The sequence below is a fragment of the Echiichthys vipera genome, assembly GCF_963691815.1.
Source record: "Echiichthys vipera genome assembly, chromosome: 9".
Classification (NCBI taxonomy): Eukaryota; Metazoa; Chordata; class Actinopteri; order Perciformes; family Trachinidae; genus Echiichthys; species Echiichthys vipera.
In genome coordinates, this window is record NC_139834.1 from 8,780,989 (window position 1) to 8,801,060 (window position 20,072).

At 40.3% G+C, this 20,072-nt stretch overlaps 2 protein-coding genes across 4 annotated transcripts; one reads left to right on the forward strand and one right to left on the reverse strand.

Moving 5' to 3' along the window:
* Positions 1 to 3,495: 3,495 nt before the first annotated feature.
* cables2a (Cdk5 and Abl enzyme substrate 2a) lies at positions 3,496 to 11,912 on the forward strand (the record flags this gene model as incomplete). 2 transcript variants are annotated; one of them, XM_083919282.1, is made up of 9 exons in its annotated part: positions 3,496 to 4,049; positions 4,910 to 5,002; positions 6,522 to 6,599; positions 6,759 to 6,858; positions 7,454 to 7,619; positions 7,703 to 7,800; positions 9,279 to 9,385; positions 9,496 to 9,700; positions 10,586 to 11,912. In XM_083919282.1, 9 exons carry the CDS (start codon positions 3,496 to 3,498, stop codon positions 10,745 to 10,747), a joined length of 1,563 nt encoding a protein of 520 aa, XP_083775408.1. In that variant the 3' UTR covers positions 10,748 to 11,912. The 2 variants fall into 2 exon arrangements, with proteins under 2 accessions (XP_083775408.1, XP_083775409.1); XM_083919283.1 differs by lacking the exon at positions 6,522 to 6,599.
* Positions 11,913 to 12,172: 260 nt separating this feature from the next.
* On the reverse strand, positions 12,173 to 19,956 carry LOC310951162 (proteasomal ubiquitin receptor ADRM1-B-like). 2 transcript variants are annotated; one of them, XM_083919285.1, is made up of 10 exons: positions 19,894 to 19,956; positions 17,343 to 17,576; positions 17,145 to 17,261; positions 16,754 to 16,877; positions 16,563 to 16,649; positions 16,361 to 16,463; positions 15,349 to 15,593; positions 13,826 to 13,983; positions 13,560 to 13,662; positions 12,173 to 12,515 (listed from the first exon to the last, which is right to left on the reverse strand). In XM_083919285.1, exons 2-10 carry the CDS (start codon positions 17,550 to 17,552, stop codon positions 12,412 to 12,414), a joined length of 1,251 nt encoding a protein of 416 aa, XP_083775411.1. In that variant the 5' UTR covers positions 17,553 to 17,576; positions 19,894 to 19,956; the 3' UTR covers positions 12,173 to 12,411. The 2 variants fall into 2 exon arrangements, with proteins under 2 accessions (XP_083775411.1, XP_083775410.1); XM_083919284.1 differs by having other exon boundaries at positions 12,174 to 12,515; positions 17,343 to 17,579; positions 19,894 to 19,935.
* Positions 19,957 to 20,072: the final 116 nt, after the last annotated feature.

Sequence of the window (20,072 nt, forward strand, 5' to 3'; positions counted from 1 at the left end):
TTTGAGGTAAAGTATAGACCGTGAGTTATTGATTTCTAGAGGAATTTCCTTGAAATAGCATCTCTATTAAAACCCCAAAATACTTTATTCATTATCTGCTTATAATTGAAAACTTTATTCTTCATATATGAATTGCGAACTCATCACAGCCATCAACATTTTTGACCTGCTGTACACTGACTGAAATAGTCATGATTAGACTAGTTTAGCACTTAATTGGAATTAATTATTTTGTATTAATTTAACTATAACTAGTGCTAAATCACAAAGTTATTTACAAGGCAATTATCATGAATTTACGGACCTGTAAAATCAATTGTTATGGTACTTTCTTTTATCAGGGTTTTTCTTCTCTAAAGTAGTCACAAGAGGGGAATTAATGAAACATGCGTGTGTTTGTGTGTGTTTGCGTGTATGTGAGCTCACATACCAGCATGTGTATGGGTGTGTGTGGGGGAGGAGGAGACCTGCCATGTGCATTTAAATTAATTTGAAATTGTGTCACTGACATAAGACAGTTTTGTTATAAACACTGTCCAGTCGGCTCAGTTTTCCCAGATGACACTGAAACAAATAAATAGCCCAGTGGACACCTTTACCACCCCAAAAGCCAGAGAGGCTTCAATAATGGTGCTAACTGTCTGAGTCCATCGCGTGTACCATAAAATGAGCTGCTTGTGGCAGGAGTTGGGCGGGGCTGTACCTCAAAACACAAAGCTAGAATCAAAAAGCCTTAAACTGGTCATGCCAGACTGTTGCTGTTCAGAGCAAGAAAAAAGAAGATTAACAAGAAGGTGAAGACAATTTCATTATGTTGTTGTTGCTAAAATAAAGAGCAATGTGTTTACCTGACTGTTGCCTTTTCACACAGAAACAAGACACTTTAAAACGCAGTTCACAGACAGACATGGCTAAAGAGGCTGATTGATTGATGGATTGTTCTGATTAGATTGAGACCAAATCCCATCTCTGTGTTGCAGTGGATTAACGGATCAGCGGCGCTGAACCTGTCACTACCTGCTGCATATCCACGAAGGTGCAGTGGCCTCTCAGCAGACAAACTCAGACAAAACACTCTTTGGCATGCTGGTATCATTGTAATTAAACTGAACTGTGAAGGATCAGGCTATTGATCACTTCCGCTCAGGAGATGGAAAAGCTTTCACAGTTTCTGTTTGGGAGAAGCTTTACGTTTGCAAGTCAATGGGGTGTGAAAGCTAAATTTAAATCCTGTGCAAATGGTCCGAATAGCTCCTACTGCTGCAGCAAATGAGAGCGCAAAGAGCTTGTCTATGACCTAATGATAAATGAAAAAAGGGTGATATTTTCTCAAAGTAATGTAAAACACTTTTGGCCCTACATATTTATCAGACAGACACCCAAATGGTATGTTAGACCACCTAATGGGAAAGGTTTGCATCTGAGCTAAAATCCATTTATCAAGGATTTATTATCTCTTACGACAGCAGACTGTATGGATTATTGTAAAGGACAATTACTAATATACGTTATTAACACTGACTAAAGAAATGAGTTACTTTTAACTTTTAGTTACTGCTACTTTTCAACTTTTAGACCTAGAATATCTTTGACCAATTTGGAGAGAAAAAAGACGTTTTTGTGTTCACATTTTTATATAGCCGCATGGCAGTTTCAGTCAAAAGCAACTGGACTCGGTTATTAGTCTAGGAAGACGTTTCACCTCTCATCCAAGAGGCTTCATCAGTTCATGTACGCATCAGGAACAGGACCAGGACCAGGGCCAGGGCCAGGACCAGGACCAGGACCAGGACCAGGACCAGGATCAGGACCAGGACCAGGCTCGGACTGGTCCAATTGTCTGGGTGGAGATCCAGGTATTTAACCTCTCACAAGGCAGATGATGTCACTGGAACCCTTTGTGCTCCAAGTGCCAACGACAGTCGTTGAAGTGACAGTCTTTGGTGGGAAGTTGGTTCCGACTTTGTGCTCTATTGAGTTTTAACGACAGTCGTTGGGTCACAGGAGGCCTTTTGTGAACAGTTGTTCTTTGAGGTTAGATTGTTGAATCTCCTGGGAAAGGATGAAAGGGCAACATTGTACATTGGAGATAAGTGGTGTCTCAGACCTCCTCCTCTGTTTAGCGATGGTTTCTCTACTTTTACATAGATGGCTTATTTACTCCTCTTTCAAACCATCTGTCTTCTCTGTCCAGGATTTGGACATTGTTGTCATCAAAGGAGTGGGCTTTCTCCTTTAGATGTAAGTGGACAGCAGAGTCCAAGCCTGAGGAGTTAGCTCTCCTGTGTTGGGCCATGCGTTTATGCAGTGGTTGTTTTGTTTCTCCAGTGTAGAGATCTTTGCATTCCTTGTTGCATTGGACAGCATAAACCAGATTGCTTTTGTGGGTGTGTGGTGACATCCTCGGCCTTGTGAGAGGTTAAATACCTGGATCTCACACCAGTTAGTTGGACCAGTCCCAGCCTGGTCAGATGCGTACATGAACTGATGAAGCCTCTAGGATGAGAGGTGAAACGTCTTCCTAGACAAATAACCAAGTCCAGTTGCTTTTGACTGAAATTTATTTGGGGATAACAATGACCTGGACAAATGAGAACATTCACAGGCTTACATTTTTATATAATAAAGGTTAATTAAGTAGTAATTTACTGCATTTTCTTTACCAAATAGAGACCATTAATACCAGATAATGGAATTGTTCACAATCCAAACTGATGAAATGTTTTGAGTTTTAACCAGCAATAAAACTTTTAATTACTTATAAATCCATTCAGCTTTTAGACTTTGAATTTGAAAGAATCTGGAGAGTTAAAAAAAGCTTTTTGTTCATTTTGTGCACAAATTGCTGATTTTATAGATAGATCTTTATTGTCATTGGTTTTGGACGAAACGGACACAGTTTAGCAGCTTCAGGTATCTGCAATATAAATAGCAAAATAGACATTCTAAAATAGCAAAATATGAAAGAGTAAAACATGAAAACCAAGATAAACATATACACATATACACAATGAGGTGGTATGGTCTCCATTTTAAATTAGTACTTAACTTAATTAACATGTATTATATTGTACCTTTTCTTTCCAAATTCGTGCGAGATCTTCCAGATATAACGCTGAAAATTCATCATAAAGAGTTTATATGATGTAACTAATTTATATATATAATTATAATTGTATTTAGATTATATATATTTATATATATAAACAGTATATAAATAAGTTCCACACTTTGATTAAAAAACAAAGAAATGTAATCCGTTCATGTAAATACAATTGATCAGCCATCAAATTTAATTGGCGAATTTTGTTAAAAAAAAAGGTAAATACTTCCTTTGTTTCCAGAGCACCGCCCACTATTATACTTCAACCAATCAACTGCGAGTGCGTTACACGATTACCACCACAGCCAATTAGCGCGCAGAGGGGCGGGGCTACCGCTGTGGTACCGGTTTCTCGTTGCCTTCGCTTTCCAACGGCCACATTTCAAACTAGAATGGCGACCGCTGTTTGCGGTCTACAGTCCAGCGGCAGTAACGGCAAACCAGTGAAAACACACCGAGAACACCGGCGGAAAGCGAAAGACTCCAGGAGGAGACAAGCGGCGCTGTTGTTCCTCACTAATATCTCACTCGACGGGAGACCCTTGTGTCAGCAAGGCGATGAAAACACCGAGCAAAAAGCCACCGAGGAGCCGCGACTCGGGGACAGAGACGGCGGCGGCGCAACGGTCGTGCCCCTGCCGGCGGACAGCCAAGAACCGGTCGCCCAGGTGACAGAACCCGCGGTGGGCGGTGGTGGCGGCTCGTCCTACCGTTTTCCAATAAGTCCTACCCGACCTTCTTTGGTAATGTCTCCGGGTCCTGCCGGGGCTACAGCTGTGGGGGCCAACGAGGTATTTTTGGAGGGTGGCAGTGCGGCCGAGACGCTCACCCCGGACACCCCTCTGTCTCCTGCACCCGCCGGACACCAGCCCTGCTCCCGTGTCAAGTCCACAACCGCCGCTTTGAGCCCGGTCCCGACCGGTAATGGTCTGGAGTCACGGCAGAGGTGAGGACAGTAGTGGCCGGTGTTTCAATATGGGCCTTTAAACAGTCTCCTCACATCCGCATACAATAAAAATAGCAGGTAGAATTAGAGGAAATCACTTTTATTCTCATGTAGCTTCAGTGGTTTGGCTCTACACCTACCTACCTACCTACAAATATGCATGATTATATAGGCTATAATAAGGGATGTATAGATGGAATATATAGGTCTACAATAGGGGTTCTTTCTCTTTTTGCTTGGTGAATATTCACAGTCACTTTCCTGTTTTAGATTTTATCCAAGAGCCATAACTGCTGCTTGAGATTTTTTTATTTTTAATCGTGCAGTGAATGTCTCGTGTCTGTTTTGTGTTTGTACATTTTTCTGAAAAAATCTTCCTCTTTTATATATTTTTATAGGGACTTATATATATATATATATATATATATATATATATATATATATATATATATATATATATATATATATATATATATATATATATATATATATATATATATATATGTATGTGTGTGTGTGTATGTGTTAATTTATTATACACATATATATGTGTGTGTGTGTTAATTTATTACACCTGCCCTGCACTTTCACTGATGTTTTTGCACTGAAATGAATGCATTCAATAAATACCATTCTACAAAATCAGATAAAACTCTTTAGTTGTTAGGTTTATGATGTGTGGAGTTGTTTGGATAAAATATCTATTAAAATTGACCCTCTACTTTGGCTTTATCTCCAAATCTGTCAAAAAGAGACTTCACAGATTGCAGAAAACCATTTCATGTAACGGTCCTTTTAGTTTTTTGGTTTATGTATGTTATATATTAATAAAGTTTGTCTTTATCCTGATTTCTACTCAGGTTGAGGAACGTCTCTGGTTCTCCTGGACCTAAGGTGGCAAAGAAAGTCCACTTCATCAAGAGTATGAGGCAGTACGATACCAGGGGATGTAGGTGAGTCCCTGTTTACATATTCAAATACATTTCCATACTATACACAGTAGAGGAATGCTGTTGCTGCACTAAGTTTCCTGTCAGAGAAATGTTGAACAAACAAAAGCTGCTTTATTTTGGACTGAAATATGCCTTTAAATCACAAGCAGTGTTATACCCCCTGCTAATATTGTAATAAGCTGCTTAACTCTGGCACTGAGACTTAGTTTGGCCTGCAGAGCAATAACAGCAGTACAGCGGCTGCATGTCGACTGATACAGTAAATATAATCACCACTGGAAGCTTGGTAAAGGCCAAAAGAGGTGCTGTGCAGAAATTGAACACCCTATTGCAGCAACAGGGAGGTAACCCCAAAGCACGACTGAAATATCAGACTGTTGTTAAGCTGGTTGACCCGTGTTAGGAAACAAGAGTGTGTTTGTTGTTTGGATGTGTTTTCCTGAGTATTATATTTAGATACTGAAAACCACATGTCATGTAGTTTTTTTTTTTTCTCCCCACTAGTCAAATCATCTGTTTTAGACTCTCATTTTTGAACATTTCTCCTGCACACTATCAACATTTCATGCCCACATACATTAATATGTGTCACGTGTTTTCTGCTTGTGTGTGCAAAACAATGATGAAGCGAGCCTAAATTGCCCCGCAGGTCTGACTTTTTGTTTCTGTTTGAGGCAGCGCATTTCACTTACTGAGTTGAACCGACTCTATCTGGGTTATATAACTAAGCTAATTACCAGAAGTAGAAATCTGTGGTGCAATACTGTCCCCTGTAAGATTTGATATCTCCCCCTGAGACCCAAAGTCTGCTTACTGTTTGTTATTGATCTGTGTTGTGAGGAGCTTTTGCTGTGTGTGCAGTTTTCCACTGTTGTGCTCAGTGGTTGGAGTTAGGCTGAGTGGTTGTCTGCATTTTGGTCAGAACAATTGAGTTCTAGTGGATTTTTTGGTCACTTCTCTGTTGTTTTAGTTTGTTAGTGTAACAGCTTGTGCCTCTTGTGTATTAACACTGCCTTTGAGTCACATGAGATAAACATTTAAAAACCCAGAAGGTGTCGTTGGTCTGAAGATACTTTCACAATCCTCAAAGAGTCTGTCTGTAGAGTTGTAACAATGAGTTGATTGACCAGCTAGAAAGCTAAAAACCAGAAAATACTTACAATTGGAACCAGAATGGAAGCTGAAGCCAGTGAATTTCTGGCATTCTTGCTTTAAAAAGGGTATTTCATTGATTATTAAAATGATTGTGATACATTTTCTGTTGATCTTTCAGCTCTGGAGGCAGCTCAGTTTTCCTCACGCGTTGAGCGTTAGATAGATCTAGATTATATTTATAGATGTGTAGCTTCGGTCGTGCTGCAGACCAACATGTTAGTGGTTCTGTGACTGTTCGTCATTGCAGCTCCAGCGATGATGAATGTTGTGAGTACAGTAGCTGCTGAGTAGCAGTGACTGTGGCTGTTGCTTGTAGACTGACACACCATCTGTTTTGTCTGCCTGTACTTGCTGTGTCCTGCAGGATCGTGCTGATTTGTGCCAAGCGGTCGCTATATGCTGCTTTCTCAGTGCTGCCCTATGGAGAGAGTGCTCACCTCAGGTACAATGAAAGCACCATCCCAAGCAGAGAGCACCCACTCATCGCTTTTATGTTTGCATCATCTTCCTGTGTGATTTATCATCCTCATTCTCAGGTACAGGCAGTGTTGTAAATTCATCGGGTGGTGAAAATGACACAAATGTGACTCTTTCTGAACAGTGATCCTAAGATGGAGGGCCAGAGACAGAGGCTGTCCTCGGTGGGGGCTGCCGACCTTCTTCCTTACCTTGAAGGTGTGGAGCTTGAAGACTGTGGCAAGGTAAATGTCCATCTGTGATGAAGAACACAAATACACGGAAACCCTCTCAATAAAGCCTCCACGAAGCGTTTTTCTCTGGCAAAATGGTGCTGGCAGGGCGCTTCATGAACCAACTTCTTATAATCCTCACAGAACCGTCCTGAAATACAATCTAAGCCTTTACCAAATTTAAAATCTTTGTTTTTCTACATTATCATTAGTTAAAATAACTTAAAAGAAGAAGAAGAATATCATACAAATCATAAGCTTATAAATCGCCACCCCTTTTTATTTAAATTAATCTGAAAAGATGAATGCCGACACAGTGGTGGTGTGGTGGTTATCACTCTCACCTTCTGGTTCGAATGCAAACTGGGGCCCTTCTGTGTGGAGTTTGCATGTTCTCCCCGTGTCTGCGTGTCCAACGACATGCACGTGTTAGGTTCATTGATGACTCTAAATTGCCCGTAGGTGTGAATGTGAGTGTGAATGGTTGTCTGTCCCGCCTCACGTCAGATGTCAGCTGGGATCGGTGGTGCTCAGAAAAAACGTGGTGTGAACCCACTCAGATAAATCTGCTTGTTTTGAAGGTTGTTGACTCGCTTCCTCTCCTCAGGTGGTGTCATACGCTCAGTTCCTTCATCCCACCAATGCCTTGGTGAGACAGAAGAGTAGTGTACCAGAAAACTGCACGTCTCAGACACCTCAGTCCCGTTTCCGTGGTAACGGGCAGAAGAACTTCACCCCGGCACGTCCAAACAACATCGTGGCACAGGACCCATGTATGTCTCCACTTTAGAGCAACAGACACACACCTGCCTCTGCACTGTTTGACCAACCGCACATGTTATCACACACTTTTCAGGTCCAGAGGAGGTGGTGGAGTACGACCCTAACCTGCTCAGTGATCCTCAGTGGCCCTGTGGGAGACACAAGAGGGTTCTGATATTTGCATCATACGTGGTGAGAGTTTGTTCTTACATTTACATGCAGTTAAATGCTCAGGATAGAGCCGGCCTTCTCCTGTAAGCTCATTTCTTAAAAGTGATGTAAACGAGAAACCTAGTTTTTCATAATCTGGTTAACAGATTCTAGTAACTTGGTTTCTCCTGGTAGATGCAGATAACCAGGTTTCTAATCTGCTTTTTACAAGTACATGTATCTGCAGGTCTGGAAAAGTCTAAAAAAGCATTGCATCTGTTTCCTTTTAAAAAGGCCTAAGAAGGGATTAAAAAGTCTCAAATATTTTATAATATCCGCCCTGTTGTAGGCAGTAATGTTGGTTATATGTTAGTTAGAAAATGTTTTCAGAAGATCTTAACACCTGTTCAATCATTTAGTTTCAGCACAATCAGACCTGCAGTGAACACTGTCACTACAGCAGCTTGGAAGTAATGGGCAAGTGGAGATTGGAGCAAATAAATGAACCATTTGTCATTAGTTGTTTATACGGGAAGAATACTATATCTGTATGATCATGAATCAGGAATTGCATTCAGACACTTTCTGGCTGTGTGGAAACCTGGTCTCTCTTTGCTGACACACACACACACATACACAAACACACACCACACACACAGCATAAACAGGATAGATCCAACCTTTTTTCTGTCACTGCTACGGTTAAAATGAAGCAGACTTCCTCTTCTGAAGCAGCCTCCTGTTAGCGTTAAATACGTCCATTATGTCCTGTTCACATGGTTTTATTGCTGCTGAGCAGATCACAAGACTGTAACCTCCAGCATGAGTGTGTGTGAAACATACCCAAAGACGGTTTATATACACAACTATTAACCTTTACTGCAGCTGTAAGTCATGTTGTCAACCCTTTTCTTACAACCATAACACTGTTACACATTGTCTAACGCACCTCTTGTGTGCTTAACCAGAGGCAGATTACTGCATCTGACACAGGAAGAATACTCCATCTGCCTGTGAACAGTGCAGCATCTTACAACATCAATCAAAAATAAGTTTCTACTGATTTAAACAATTTAGGCAATTTACTAAAAATAAAGGTGTTGTGCAGTTTTTAGACCACAGTTTAAATATTGTTCTTTTAAAGGCTAAACACAAACAAAAAAAAGCCCAATATTTAGTAAGATAAAAAAAACATGTTGTGAATTTTAGAAACGGTCACATTTGTCTTTTGTTAATACATTTTTACGCTCTGGAGTTACTGGAAATGTTTGGATCACCACAAAACTGGAATCTAATTCTGCAAATAGGGAAATTCTAATCATTTCAGTGCAGCTCTTCTGTATGTGTCACTGTGCAGAAATACCAGCTTTTAACTGAACTTCAAAGCTGGACAGCATTTGAATGTTGGTTTAGAAATCAAATGTCAACGTTATGAACGATGCTTTGAAGCTTTGACCTGTTCGGTACAGCTCTGCAGACGAGTCACTTCTGCACTGACGGGTATGTTTTCATCTCTGCAGACGACTGTTATTGAGTACGTGAAGCCGTCCGACCTGAAGAAGGACATGAACGAGACTTTCAAGGAGAAGTTTCCTCACATCAAGCTGACTCTGAGCAAGATAAGAAGGTACAGATTAAACTGCTCCTTGGCGTTTCAAAATGTCCCCTAGGAGCCTTTTTGAAGGTTGAAACTTCTCACATTCCAATCCGTTAACTGTGACTTCTCCTCTGCACCAGCCTGAAGCGGGAGATGCGTGCCATGGGCGAGGACTGCAGTCTGCAGCCGGTCACCATAGCGATGGCTTTTGTTTACTTTGAGAAGCTGGTGCTGCAGGGGCGCCTCAACAAGCAGAACAGGAAGCTGGTGGCGGCGGCGTGCGTGCTGCTGGCTGCAAAGATCAGCAGCGACCTGCGAAAGCCAGAAGTCAAACAGCTCATTGATGTGAGTAAAGTTTTCACAGAAACAGATCTCAGGGAAGAAACTTATAACAAAGCAGGACGTGTTGGAACATGCGTGACCCCCTCAAGACATAAGTAAACAATGGGGAGAACCTGTAACACACAAAGCTAAATGTGATATTATTGATATTATATGGATCAACATTAATAAGTACAGATTCATAGCAGTAAACAATAAATAATTACAAGTATATCAATAGAAACTATAAGAGTAATTTAACTCCAAATTACAAAGAGCGACAGTGTGATTAATACAGCAGCATCAGAGTCTGCATTGTATAACATGTAAACAGTATGCATTAGAATAATTCATATATTACAGCAATCAGTCGATTAGTTGTCACCTATTAAATTAATCGCTAACTATTTTAATAATCGATTAATCATTTTGAGTAAAAACATTAAAGAAATACATTTGAAACGTTCTAATTTCAGCTTCTTAAATGTGAATATTTGTGAGAGTCTGTGACCGTAAACTCAATATCTTTGAGTTGTGGACAAAACAAGACATTTGAGGATGTGATCATAATAAATAATAAAAAATGTGTCATGCTAGAAACACATGAAAAAACATATAAAACATAAAAAAATGTGACGGACTACTATGAATTTTTATGACATTTCCATAAAAAAAGTCATAGTATAGTATTTCCTTCAATGCCATAGTTTAGATTGACGATTCTCATTGACTGTATTTGATAACTGTATTTGCCGTAAAAGACCCTGGGCTGATTTAACGCGGGAATTTCACTTGAACAAAACAAACCTTTCTGTTGGATACATGAGCATCAAACGGTAGATTAGTAATCATCTGCATCGTCAGACTCTTAACACTTGTCCCTCTGTTCTCCTCCCTGTGGACGAGTAGAAGCTGGAGGAGCGTTTCCGTATCAACAGACGAGAGTTGATCCCTCTGGAGTTCCCGGTGCTGGTTGCCTTGGAAATGGGACTTTACCTTCCCGAGAGCAAGGTCATGCCGCACTACCGCAGGCTGGTGCAGCAGGGTTGGACTGGATACGGTGATGTGTGACAATCCGTGTGTGTGTGTGTGTGTGTGTGTGTGTGTGTTTGTCAGTTCATTCTATGAAGGATAACTAGTTTTAGACTTGATGGCATGTGTGTCTCACTGAATGTCTTTTGTACGTGTGGCGCTCTGATGTCGATGCGGTCATGAACTCTATGTTAGAGATGTTCAATCAGCACGTTATTTGTGCTTTCATTTCGGTTTCCCGTGACCCATTTCCTTTGGTACGTCCTATTATTCTCAACATCTATTTAAATGAAACATACGCTGTGATGTTTGTGGAAGACACTTCTCCTGCACCTTTCTCACTATTATACACAGCCTGTATAGTATTTATTATGAATCACAAAGAACCATTTTCTTTTTAAACCCACTGTGACATTGACATGTTTTAGCCATTAGACTGAAACATGATACTATAGATTGTTGGTTGCAAAAGGTATTTTTTTGTTTGTAGTCTTGATATTAGAGAAGGAAGGAAGTGGCCTTTTAATTTATTATATTGTCTCTATGTCCAACAATAATCCAGCCACATTCACATATTTATCTTGTGAATAGAAAGAAAACAGTAGTTCAGACTCTAGTGGCAGCTGTGTGCAGATAAACATTATAACCACTGTTCTCCTGTGAGCGAACAGGATGGTGGAGGCGTATTATTTACAGTATGTGTTTTTATTAAATTATCTTTCATGTCGTTAAAAGGGATGTGTTTTTATAAAAAGAAACTGCACTGGAATTTATTCCTCATTCAGTCTGACTGTCTGTTGTATTCTTCAGTTCTCAGGAATTGTTTTTCTCATATCTTTAAACGGCTCATAAAATCTAACCCAAAGATACGTTATAATGTTGATACTGTAGCTCTCATCACTGACATCACCTGTGCTCCCATTGTAAGTCAGTGGAAGGTAACTGAGTGTATTGTTTTGGCAGATAACTACAGCGCGGTAATGAGCTGAATGTAGTGCGTATTGTGTAGTAACTCTTCAAATTTAGGCGTATAAGTACGGAGAAAAAAGTGCCTGAAACTACAGTGGCAGTGAAATGGTTAACCATCTTATCATATGTGATATTTAATGTTGACATTTCTGAGTCTTGCTGCTGTAGAGATGTTTAAATGTTGGTGTTTTCTTGTCTGGGAATGATAATCACAAACGTTTTATTGTCTGCAGTGGTGAAAAATGTATTACGATAAATATCCTAACAGATCTGTGGAACTGCAGAAAATGTTGTACCTGTATTGTTGTCGAATGGGTAAATATTCATTGTTTTCATACCGTAAAATGAATGTTTTCCAAATATATTTTCAGACACTGAAAAGTCATCAGTTTGTTTTTTTTTGAGGCAATAATTTATATATGAAGTTGGTTTCATCTCATCAAGGCAGAACAAGTACTGGAAGTCTAATACCTGAAGTAAAGTGATCGCTCACAGAACAGTCTGGAGAATAAACTCACACCAGTCCAGAGTGTTTCTCATGGTTTTACTCTTCCCTTGAGTACGAACAGCTCAGAGTAGCAGCTGACATGCAGGTAGACGATGAACACGGCACAATCAGCGAGGGAGGGGAGTCTTAGTGACAGTTTCTACTATGTTAAACAATAATCTTCACCTTAATGTTTAATAGTTACAAAGCAGCTAAATAAATACCATAAATAAATAACTTTGAGTTCTTAGTCCAGACTCATGTCTTCATCGTCATCTTTCTTGTCTTTGGAGTCTCCATCCTGGTCCGACTTCGTCTCCGTCTCCATGGCTTTAGCGAAAGCCTCAACATCTGCAGAGATGGAAAGTTCAGACAACATTTTACTACACTATGGTTTTATCCATGACTTGGCTTTGTAATGTCTATACTGTGACTTTTTTAACAACTTCTGATGACATAATAGTCAGGAAAAGTGTCCAAAAAAGACATAGTGTAGTAGGTCGAAAAATAAAAAATGTAAACTATAATGTGTCAAAAAAATGCTTAAATCAGTCACAGAAGAGCCTGTCTAGAGCAGCCATGGCATCTTTTCTTGAATACAGGGTTCCCAAACATTTCTGGACTCAAATTTCCAGACTTCTCAGAGGATTTTTCGGTCAACATTAAACATACTGTAAATAAAGAAAATAAAAACTAATAAAAGTAAATCAGAAACTGTAGACGACACGTATGGAAAAAAACTCAATAAATGACAATCGCAACGGTAACCATGGTAACCCGGCCCCATTCTACAGCCAGCTTGATTAGTTTCATATCATCCACAGGTCGGCTGTGTTGCGTTAGTTATACTATAATACTGCGTAGGAACCCTGTATACTATGATATTTTCATACCTTTTCATGACATACTATAGCATGACTTTTTTACGACATACTATACTCGAGAGTATTAACGATTTACAAAGCTTCACTAACTCTGCGCCGCATTTGATCATAGCACTGGAAAGTCGCCACAGACACTCAGACAGATCTATTTCTCGGCAAAGCAACAAATACAAGCACTTTCATTAGGCGTCGTGTGGTCGATCACAATTGTTTTAACTCACTCTTTGATAGATGGGAACCTAACAGACAATTAACTAGATGAAAATCTTATGGACTACAACTTTGAGGGGCTATTGAGTGACGGAGCAGGCACAACTACTGATATGCAAATGAGTTTTTAGGGGCGAAACACCTGTGGGAATGGAAACAAGGGTTGAAAAATATGCGCCCAGCCACACAATGCCCGACATATGTAAATCAGAACCAGGCGTACGTGTGTCTGCCTATTCAATTCACACAAACTTCAACATAAAATCTCTTTGGACAAGCACTGTGGATAAAAAACACCGACCTCCTTTGTTAGCTGCGTCCACAGCTTCTGTGGGCAAACCAAACTGGTTCATCAGGGGCCCTAACTGCCCGGACGCTAGAGCGCTGCTGAACATGCTCATAGCCTGAAGAGAGACAATAAATACAAAAACAAGACACATGATGAGAGGGCCATTGTTACATGATTGTTTGACCTTCTCTAAAACAAGTCTCAGAATGAAAGGACGATTGCATTAAGACAGGAACTGGTTGCTGCTGGACGCCCTCTGGTTTAGAAAACACTTTTACCTGCTGGAACTGAGGCGAGCTGAGCGTGTTGTGGAGCTCCTCTGTGCTCTGAGGCAGGGACTCTCCAGAGGGCAGATAGGGCATCAACCTCTGCTGCACCTCAGGGTTCACAAGGATGGGAGCCATGATCTCAGGTGTCAGGACGCTGGCCAGGTCCACTGCAGGTAACAAACAGCACCATTAATTATCACTTCTTTTTCACTATACTTAGAATACATATTTGTGGATGTGAGTCTGTGGGCGATAATCTTATCAAATCTGTTAAATAAATGAACTCAGGGTTCTTACTGGTGCTGGAAATCCTTAAACTTTGTTAATTAAGTGCTTAAAATGAGGGATGGACATCAAGGACCGGTTCCAGTTGAGAACCAGTAACAAATAGGAATCGTAATCGTACGGCTCTGAGCTTATCAATTCCTTTTATCAATGCTGGCATGTTTTTCTGACAATTTGTTGCAAAACAATGACCTCAAACTCATGCGTCTACGCTGCTCGAAGCTTGAAACTTGAAACAAGAAAGGGTCCAAAGCAGAGCATGTCTGTAGGTGAGGGTGATAAATAGCATCCATGAAGCGAGGAACCTCTGAAAGAAGGAAGTCATTACTCATTAAAGTGTTGCTTTGGTTCTATTGACGTTAATGGGGCGGAGGGGCAAGTGAACCATCACAACCCATCATCAGTTATGTTTCACCTTTGAAAGAAAAATGCTTCCACAAAATAAAACCATCACATGATGTTGACTGATGTTTCTTTATTTAAATGTGTGTGTTTTTTTTCTTATTATTCTGGGTTCCTACAGACTTTTTTTATGCCACCTGGAAAGAAATTTAAACAACATGTAACAGCATCCTGGGCTGCAACCACGGCTTGTTGGTTCCGCTACCGTGATGTTACGGCAAGAGGCATTCGGTAAAATATTTTTAAAAAACCCAAATGTTGGCAATTATTTTGATATCCCATGTGTTAACATTTTTAAGAAATTTTTATTTAAGTCATTTTATTAACAATTAAGGCCTTGTTTTGAGATTTATGAATTCAAAGCCTTTAAAGATTTCTTGAGTATCAGAAAATGTTCTTGGTCCAGCAGGTCAGACAGCTGCTACATCCTGATACATGACTAAACTCTCATCACGTCATGTCCGACATAATATCCAAAGAGCTGGCTAATGTTCTGATTCAGAAGTTCATTTAGTCCAGTGCTCCAGACGCCAATCCCCATTGAATAACAAAAGACAACAACATGTCACAGTAAAGTCAAAACAACGTCGACTAAAACAGTAAAATTTGAATTGAATTAAAGTGCAAAAGTGCAAGTGAGCCGCGTAGAAGAGAACAAAGTGACAGTTGCTGCTTCTGCAACAAATAAATGTATCATGTTAAAATGACACAGTATTACAGAAACCGTTACAATTACAATGCTAATTATTTGCTGCATAATTACTTGTGAAATGACACTAATTGGGCCTAATGTACTTTCCCTCTGAAGGTTATGGTCTCAGTTTAGAGGCGCAGCAGGCCCTCACCTCCCTGTCCGCTGGCGGGCACGTTCATGGTGGCCAGGATGCTCTGCAGGTCTCTCAGCTGGATGGGCTGCGTCGGGTTGGCTGCGCCCGCTGCCACAGAGGATGCGGCAGCAGGGGTGGAGGGGGTGGTGGCTGTGGGGGAGGCCACCGAGGTGGCGGAGGGAGTGATGGGGGTGGTGGGAACCTGGGTGGAGCCGAGCCGACTGGTGGCAGAGGTGGAGGTGGGGGTGACGGCTGTGGACGGACTGAGAGGAGAGGAGGGAGGAATATTTGGTGATGTTTGTTTTTAGTTTTACTCTTTTTCTTTTAACCTTTATCATTTATTTCTAGTTCAGTAATTTCCTTCATTTTGAGGAATTCATTTTCATTCAGAGTGAAGTTGAGTGAAGAGAACACGTTAGTCCAGCCGCCTCTTGTGACTTCCTGATTAATTCTAACAAGAGCTGAAACAATTAGTCAAGTGGAAGGTTAGACAATCAACAGAAAGTTACTAGCAACTATTTTCATAATCACTGAGGTCATTTTTAATGTAGAAATGCTGAACATATGCTGGTTTTAGTCCTCCAGAAAGAAATCAGTAATAAATAGTAAATGAACCAATTAAGTCATTTTTTAAAGCATGACACCAGACATTCCCTTATTAAAGAGTCTTAAATGGGATGATTTGCAGATTTCCTGTTTTTCTCGTGATAGCAAACTGAATATTTTTGAGTTTTGGACAGTTGTTCAGACAAAACAAGGAATTTCGAAGTCGACACCTCAGGCTTTAATTCATCCATTAATCAAGAAAATAATCAGCAGATGAATCAATAATTGAAATAAACTTAAATAATAATAAACTTTGTTGCAGCCCCAGATGCAAATGTGTGTGAAGAACCTGTTCGGTTCAGGATTCAGGCCTCAGATTTTTGAATAACAGTGATTAAAGGGAAAAGTAGGCCCAAACAGACAAAGTACACAGCCAGCATCCCAGATACTGTGTTAAAGTTGGATATTTAACAGGAATAGATACCTTGTGGTGGAGTTAGTGGCTGCAGGAACACTGCTGCTGCTGCTGCTGCTGCTGCTGCCCAGGAGGTTGGCCAGTCCTGGACCAGCAAGAGCCCCGAGACCACCTGATATTCAGAAAAAGAAAACAGCCCCATAATTCTCCCAAGAGCGTGAAAACGGCACGATATTCTGCTCTGTTGTCTGCTTCACATGTAGGTACTTACCGATCCCCCCGAGTCCCGTCGGTCCAATGAGCTGCATGAGCTGGTTGTGGCTCATGTTACCCAGAAGGCTCTGCAGGCCGCCCTCACCTGCACACGGGGAAACAAGAGCATTAGGGTTAAGTCTTTAGATGTTTTTTTAAAAACTGAAGGCGTATTTCAGGTTCTTTTGTTATTACAGGAACGCCTGTTACCTCCCAGAGCAGACAGATCGTGTCCTCCGCTGCCGCCGCTACCGAGAGCCCCGGGCATGGGAGGGTTGTTGAGATACTCGTTCACCTTACGGCAGTGCTCCTCGTCTTTATCGGTCTTCGGCTCCTGAGATCAGAAAAACAAAACTCAAGAGGGGTTTCATCTGCATCATGCTTACCGACCATAAAAATACGATACAAAAGGGCCACTCAAACGTAGATTGAGCAAGTGTTGGGTGCTCTTTGGAAACAGGAAACAAGTTTTATTTAAACAGGAAGCCAAACGAGGGACTCCGAAATGACAGAGGAAGGAAATCATTAAAAATCCATCACTGAAGTGGCTAAATAATAAGAGCAAAGACGGTAGATGAACACAGAAGTGTGCGCTGCATACCTGCATCCAGAAGAAGAGTCTTTTGGAGCCAGCTTTGAACTTCAGCACGAAGACTCGTCCGGTGGTGCACTGGTTCACCCGTTTGAACTCACAGTCGTCAGGGAAGATGATCAGGTCCTAAATCCGGACATTAAAGGGGGTTAATCTTAAAAACTCAAACGCAGGTGGCGCCTGTATTACACGCAGACTGTCGCCTACATCATCCACGTTCCCGCTCGTCCGATCCTTCCAGCAGAAGTGGATGAGGGAGTCGTCGGTCTGCTGGATGTAGACCTGACCTTTGCGCTTGTCAGGGGTCACCGTGCTGCCCTTCATGGTCATCTTACCGGCACGAAACTCCACCAGGTACTTGCTGGAGGACCCGCGGGACCCAGACACCATGCTGGGGAACAAAGCTCCAGACGCCATGATGAAGAGGAGGGACGGCTGCTGCTGCTGGAGGAGGAGGAGGAGGAGGAAGGCCTCAGTCAGTTTTATACTGACAAACGTGAACTATCATCACATACTGTTGAGATCAGAATCAGGTTTGTTTCACATAAAAAGAATATGCCTTAGTGTTTAAGTGCAATAGAAATAACATCAACATTAAGAAAAACTACCATTAAAAATGTACGACAATAATAAGAATGATAAACTTCATTGATATGAAGAAGAAGAAGAAGAAGAAATATAGCACCTTTTGGAGCTCAATGCCATTTAAAAAACAAATGAATAACGGGATTAAAAACAGGAGACAAACTGAGTGAAAACAATGAAATAATAAAGATACTTTATTCAAAAAAGATAAAAGTAGGATAATACTAGTGATAAAAACAAGTTTATGATCAAAAATGTAAGAGTTAAAAAGCCATTAAGCAAGTATGAATTGTTATACTGTTAAATTGTACATACATTGTTATCTTTTTCTTATTCTAATGGTAATAATTAGTCTATTTTTTAAACTCCTTGAATTAATTACTTTGCTTTCTTTATTTCCTTTTAAGTATTGTGTACAATGAACACCTACACAAATCTGTGAAATGTAAAAACCTACTTGAGAATAAACTGTAAAATCAAAGAGCTGCGAGTGTGAGTGTGAGTGTGTGTGTGTGTGTGTGTGTGTGTGTGTGTGTGTGTGTGTGTGTGTGTGTGTGTGTGTGTGTGTGTGTGTGTGTGTGTCTGAGATCAGATTGCAGGAAGTATGAGGTTGTCTTTTTTCCTGCTGTGTCACTCTCCACTCCGCTAATGAACATGTGATCGAGCAGATTTTTGAAAGTATATAATAGAGATACCCGGATGGGATCTCGGATTAATGATGATCCAGTCATTTCCTTTTTTATTAATATCCTACACAGCAGCTTAATTATAAGCCATTGTTTGTTGGGTTTGATCGGTGCGTCAATTGTCAGTTCAGTTACTCGTTTCAGGAGACAGCTACAAGACAAATATGACCATAAACAATAATGAGATAGGTGAATTGTGACACGCTGGTTAGCTAGTCAGTGAGTGTGAATGACATCAACTGACAGGAAGTTAACAAGGACCGAGGCTGTTGCCTAGCAATGGAATTCCGTATAAAAGCTTTATCTGAAGCTCGTGTTCTGAGCAGATTATGAACACATTTTAAATACTAAAAAAGCAGGTATTATATAATAACATATGTAACCTACAAAAGACCGTAACCACTAAAAGGTCCAAGCACATTTATTCCATCAGTCTAAACATCGATTTAACAGATAAGATATAATAAACAGAAACAAGTGAGAATAACTGCACAATTTAAAAGCATTTAAGAGCAACTAGTTTGGTCTTAGGTCTTGTTTGCATATTCATTTTTGCCTATTTAATATACAGCTTTTATTTTGTTATTTCCTTTCAGGAGATGGTCATGTTCATAGAGGAAAAAGCATAACTTAAATCTCAATATACAAATAAATGTATAAGTAAATACAGGAATAAATAAATAGCAAAACAAATAAATGATTAAATAAATGCATGAATAAATGGGACACCCTACCTCATTAGCACAAGGACACAGAAATAAAAAAATGTAGGTGAACCAAAATGTAGAAATAAATGTAAAGCATTTATTCATTTATGTATTATTTAACTTATACATTCATTTATGCATTTATTCATTATTAGATTGATTTATTTCAGCATTTATTTATTTATTGAGACATTTATTTCAGCATTTATTGAAACATTAAATACAGTATTTATTCCTTTATTTATTTATTTAAATAATGATACATTTATTTATTTGTTGAGCCTTATTGTCACGTTGAGTCATACCTCACTACTAGATGGTCCAAAGCTATTTATTCCATCACTATAAGCACTGATTAAATAGATAAGATGCATTCAATAGAAACATATAACACATGGAAATAACAGCACGATTTCAAAGTAACTCGTTTAGAGGATTTGAGATGGCATAGGTGTTGCTTGCACATTCAGTCTTGCCCACTAACCTATTTAATGTAACGCTTTATTTATTTCCTTGAAATACAAATGAAGCGTATTTGAAACGAACCCGGGACCAGAACAAAGCTCGTCCCAGTGCTCCATAACACAGCAGCTACAGCAGCTACAGCAGCTACTGCAGCAGCCGCAGATGACTCTGCATCCTGCCGCTTAACGCCTCTTTTCAGCTCTTGGCGCTCGCGCCTGGGCTGCAGTTTTGACGTGTCACACGCGTGCACTAAAGACACACCGGGCCGCTGCGTTACCAAGAGAAAATATAGGAAAATAAGATGTTTATACTTACATGTTACTCACTGAAGCGTCGATCAGCCGGAGAACAGCAAACACACAGAGGGGGATTGTGATTGGCTGGCTGACGCCGGGGCTTCGCTGTGATTGGTCGAACCGCGTGTCAATGACGAGGGCTTTAACTCTGCTGCGCATGTTCGGTTGAGATGACACAGCAGCCTGTTTACATTTATA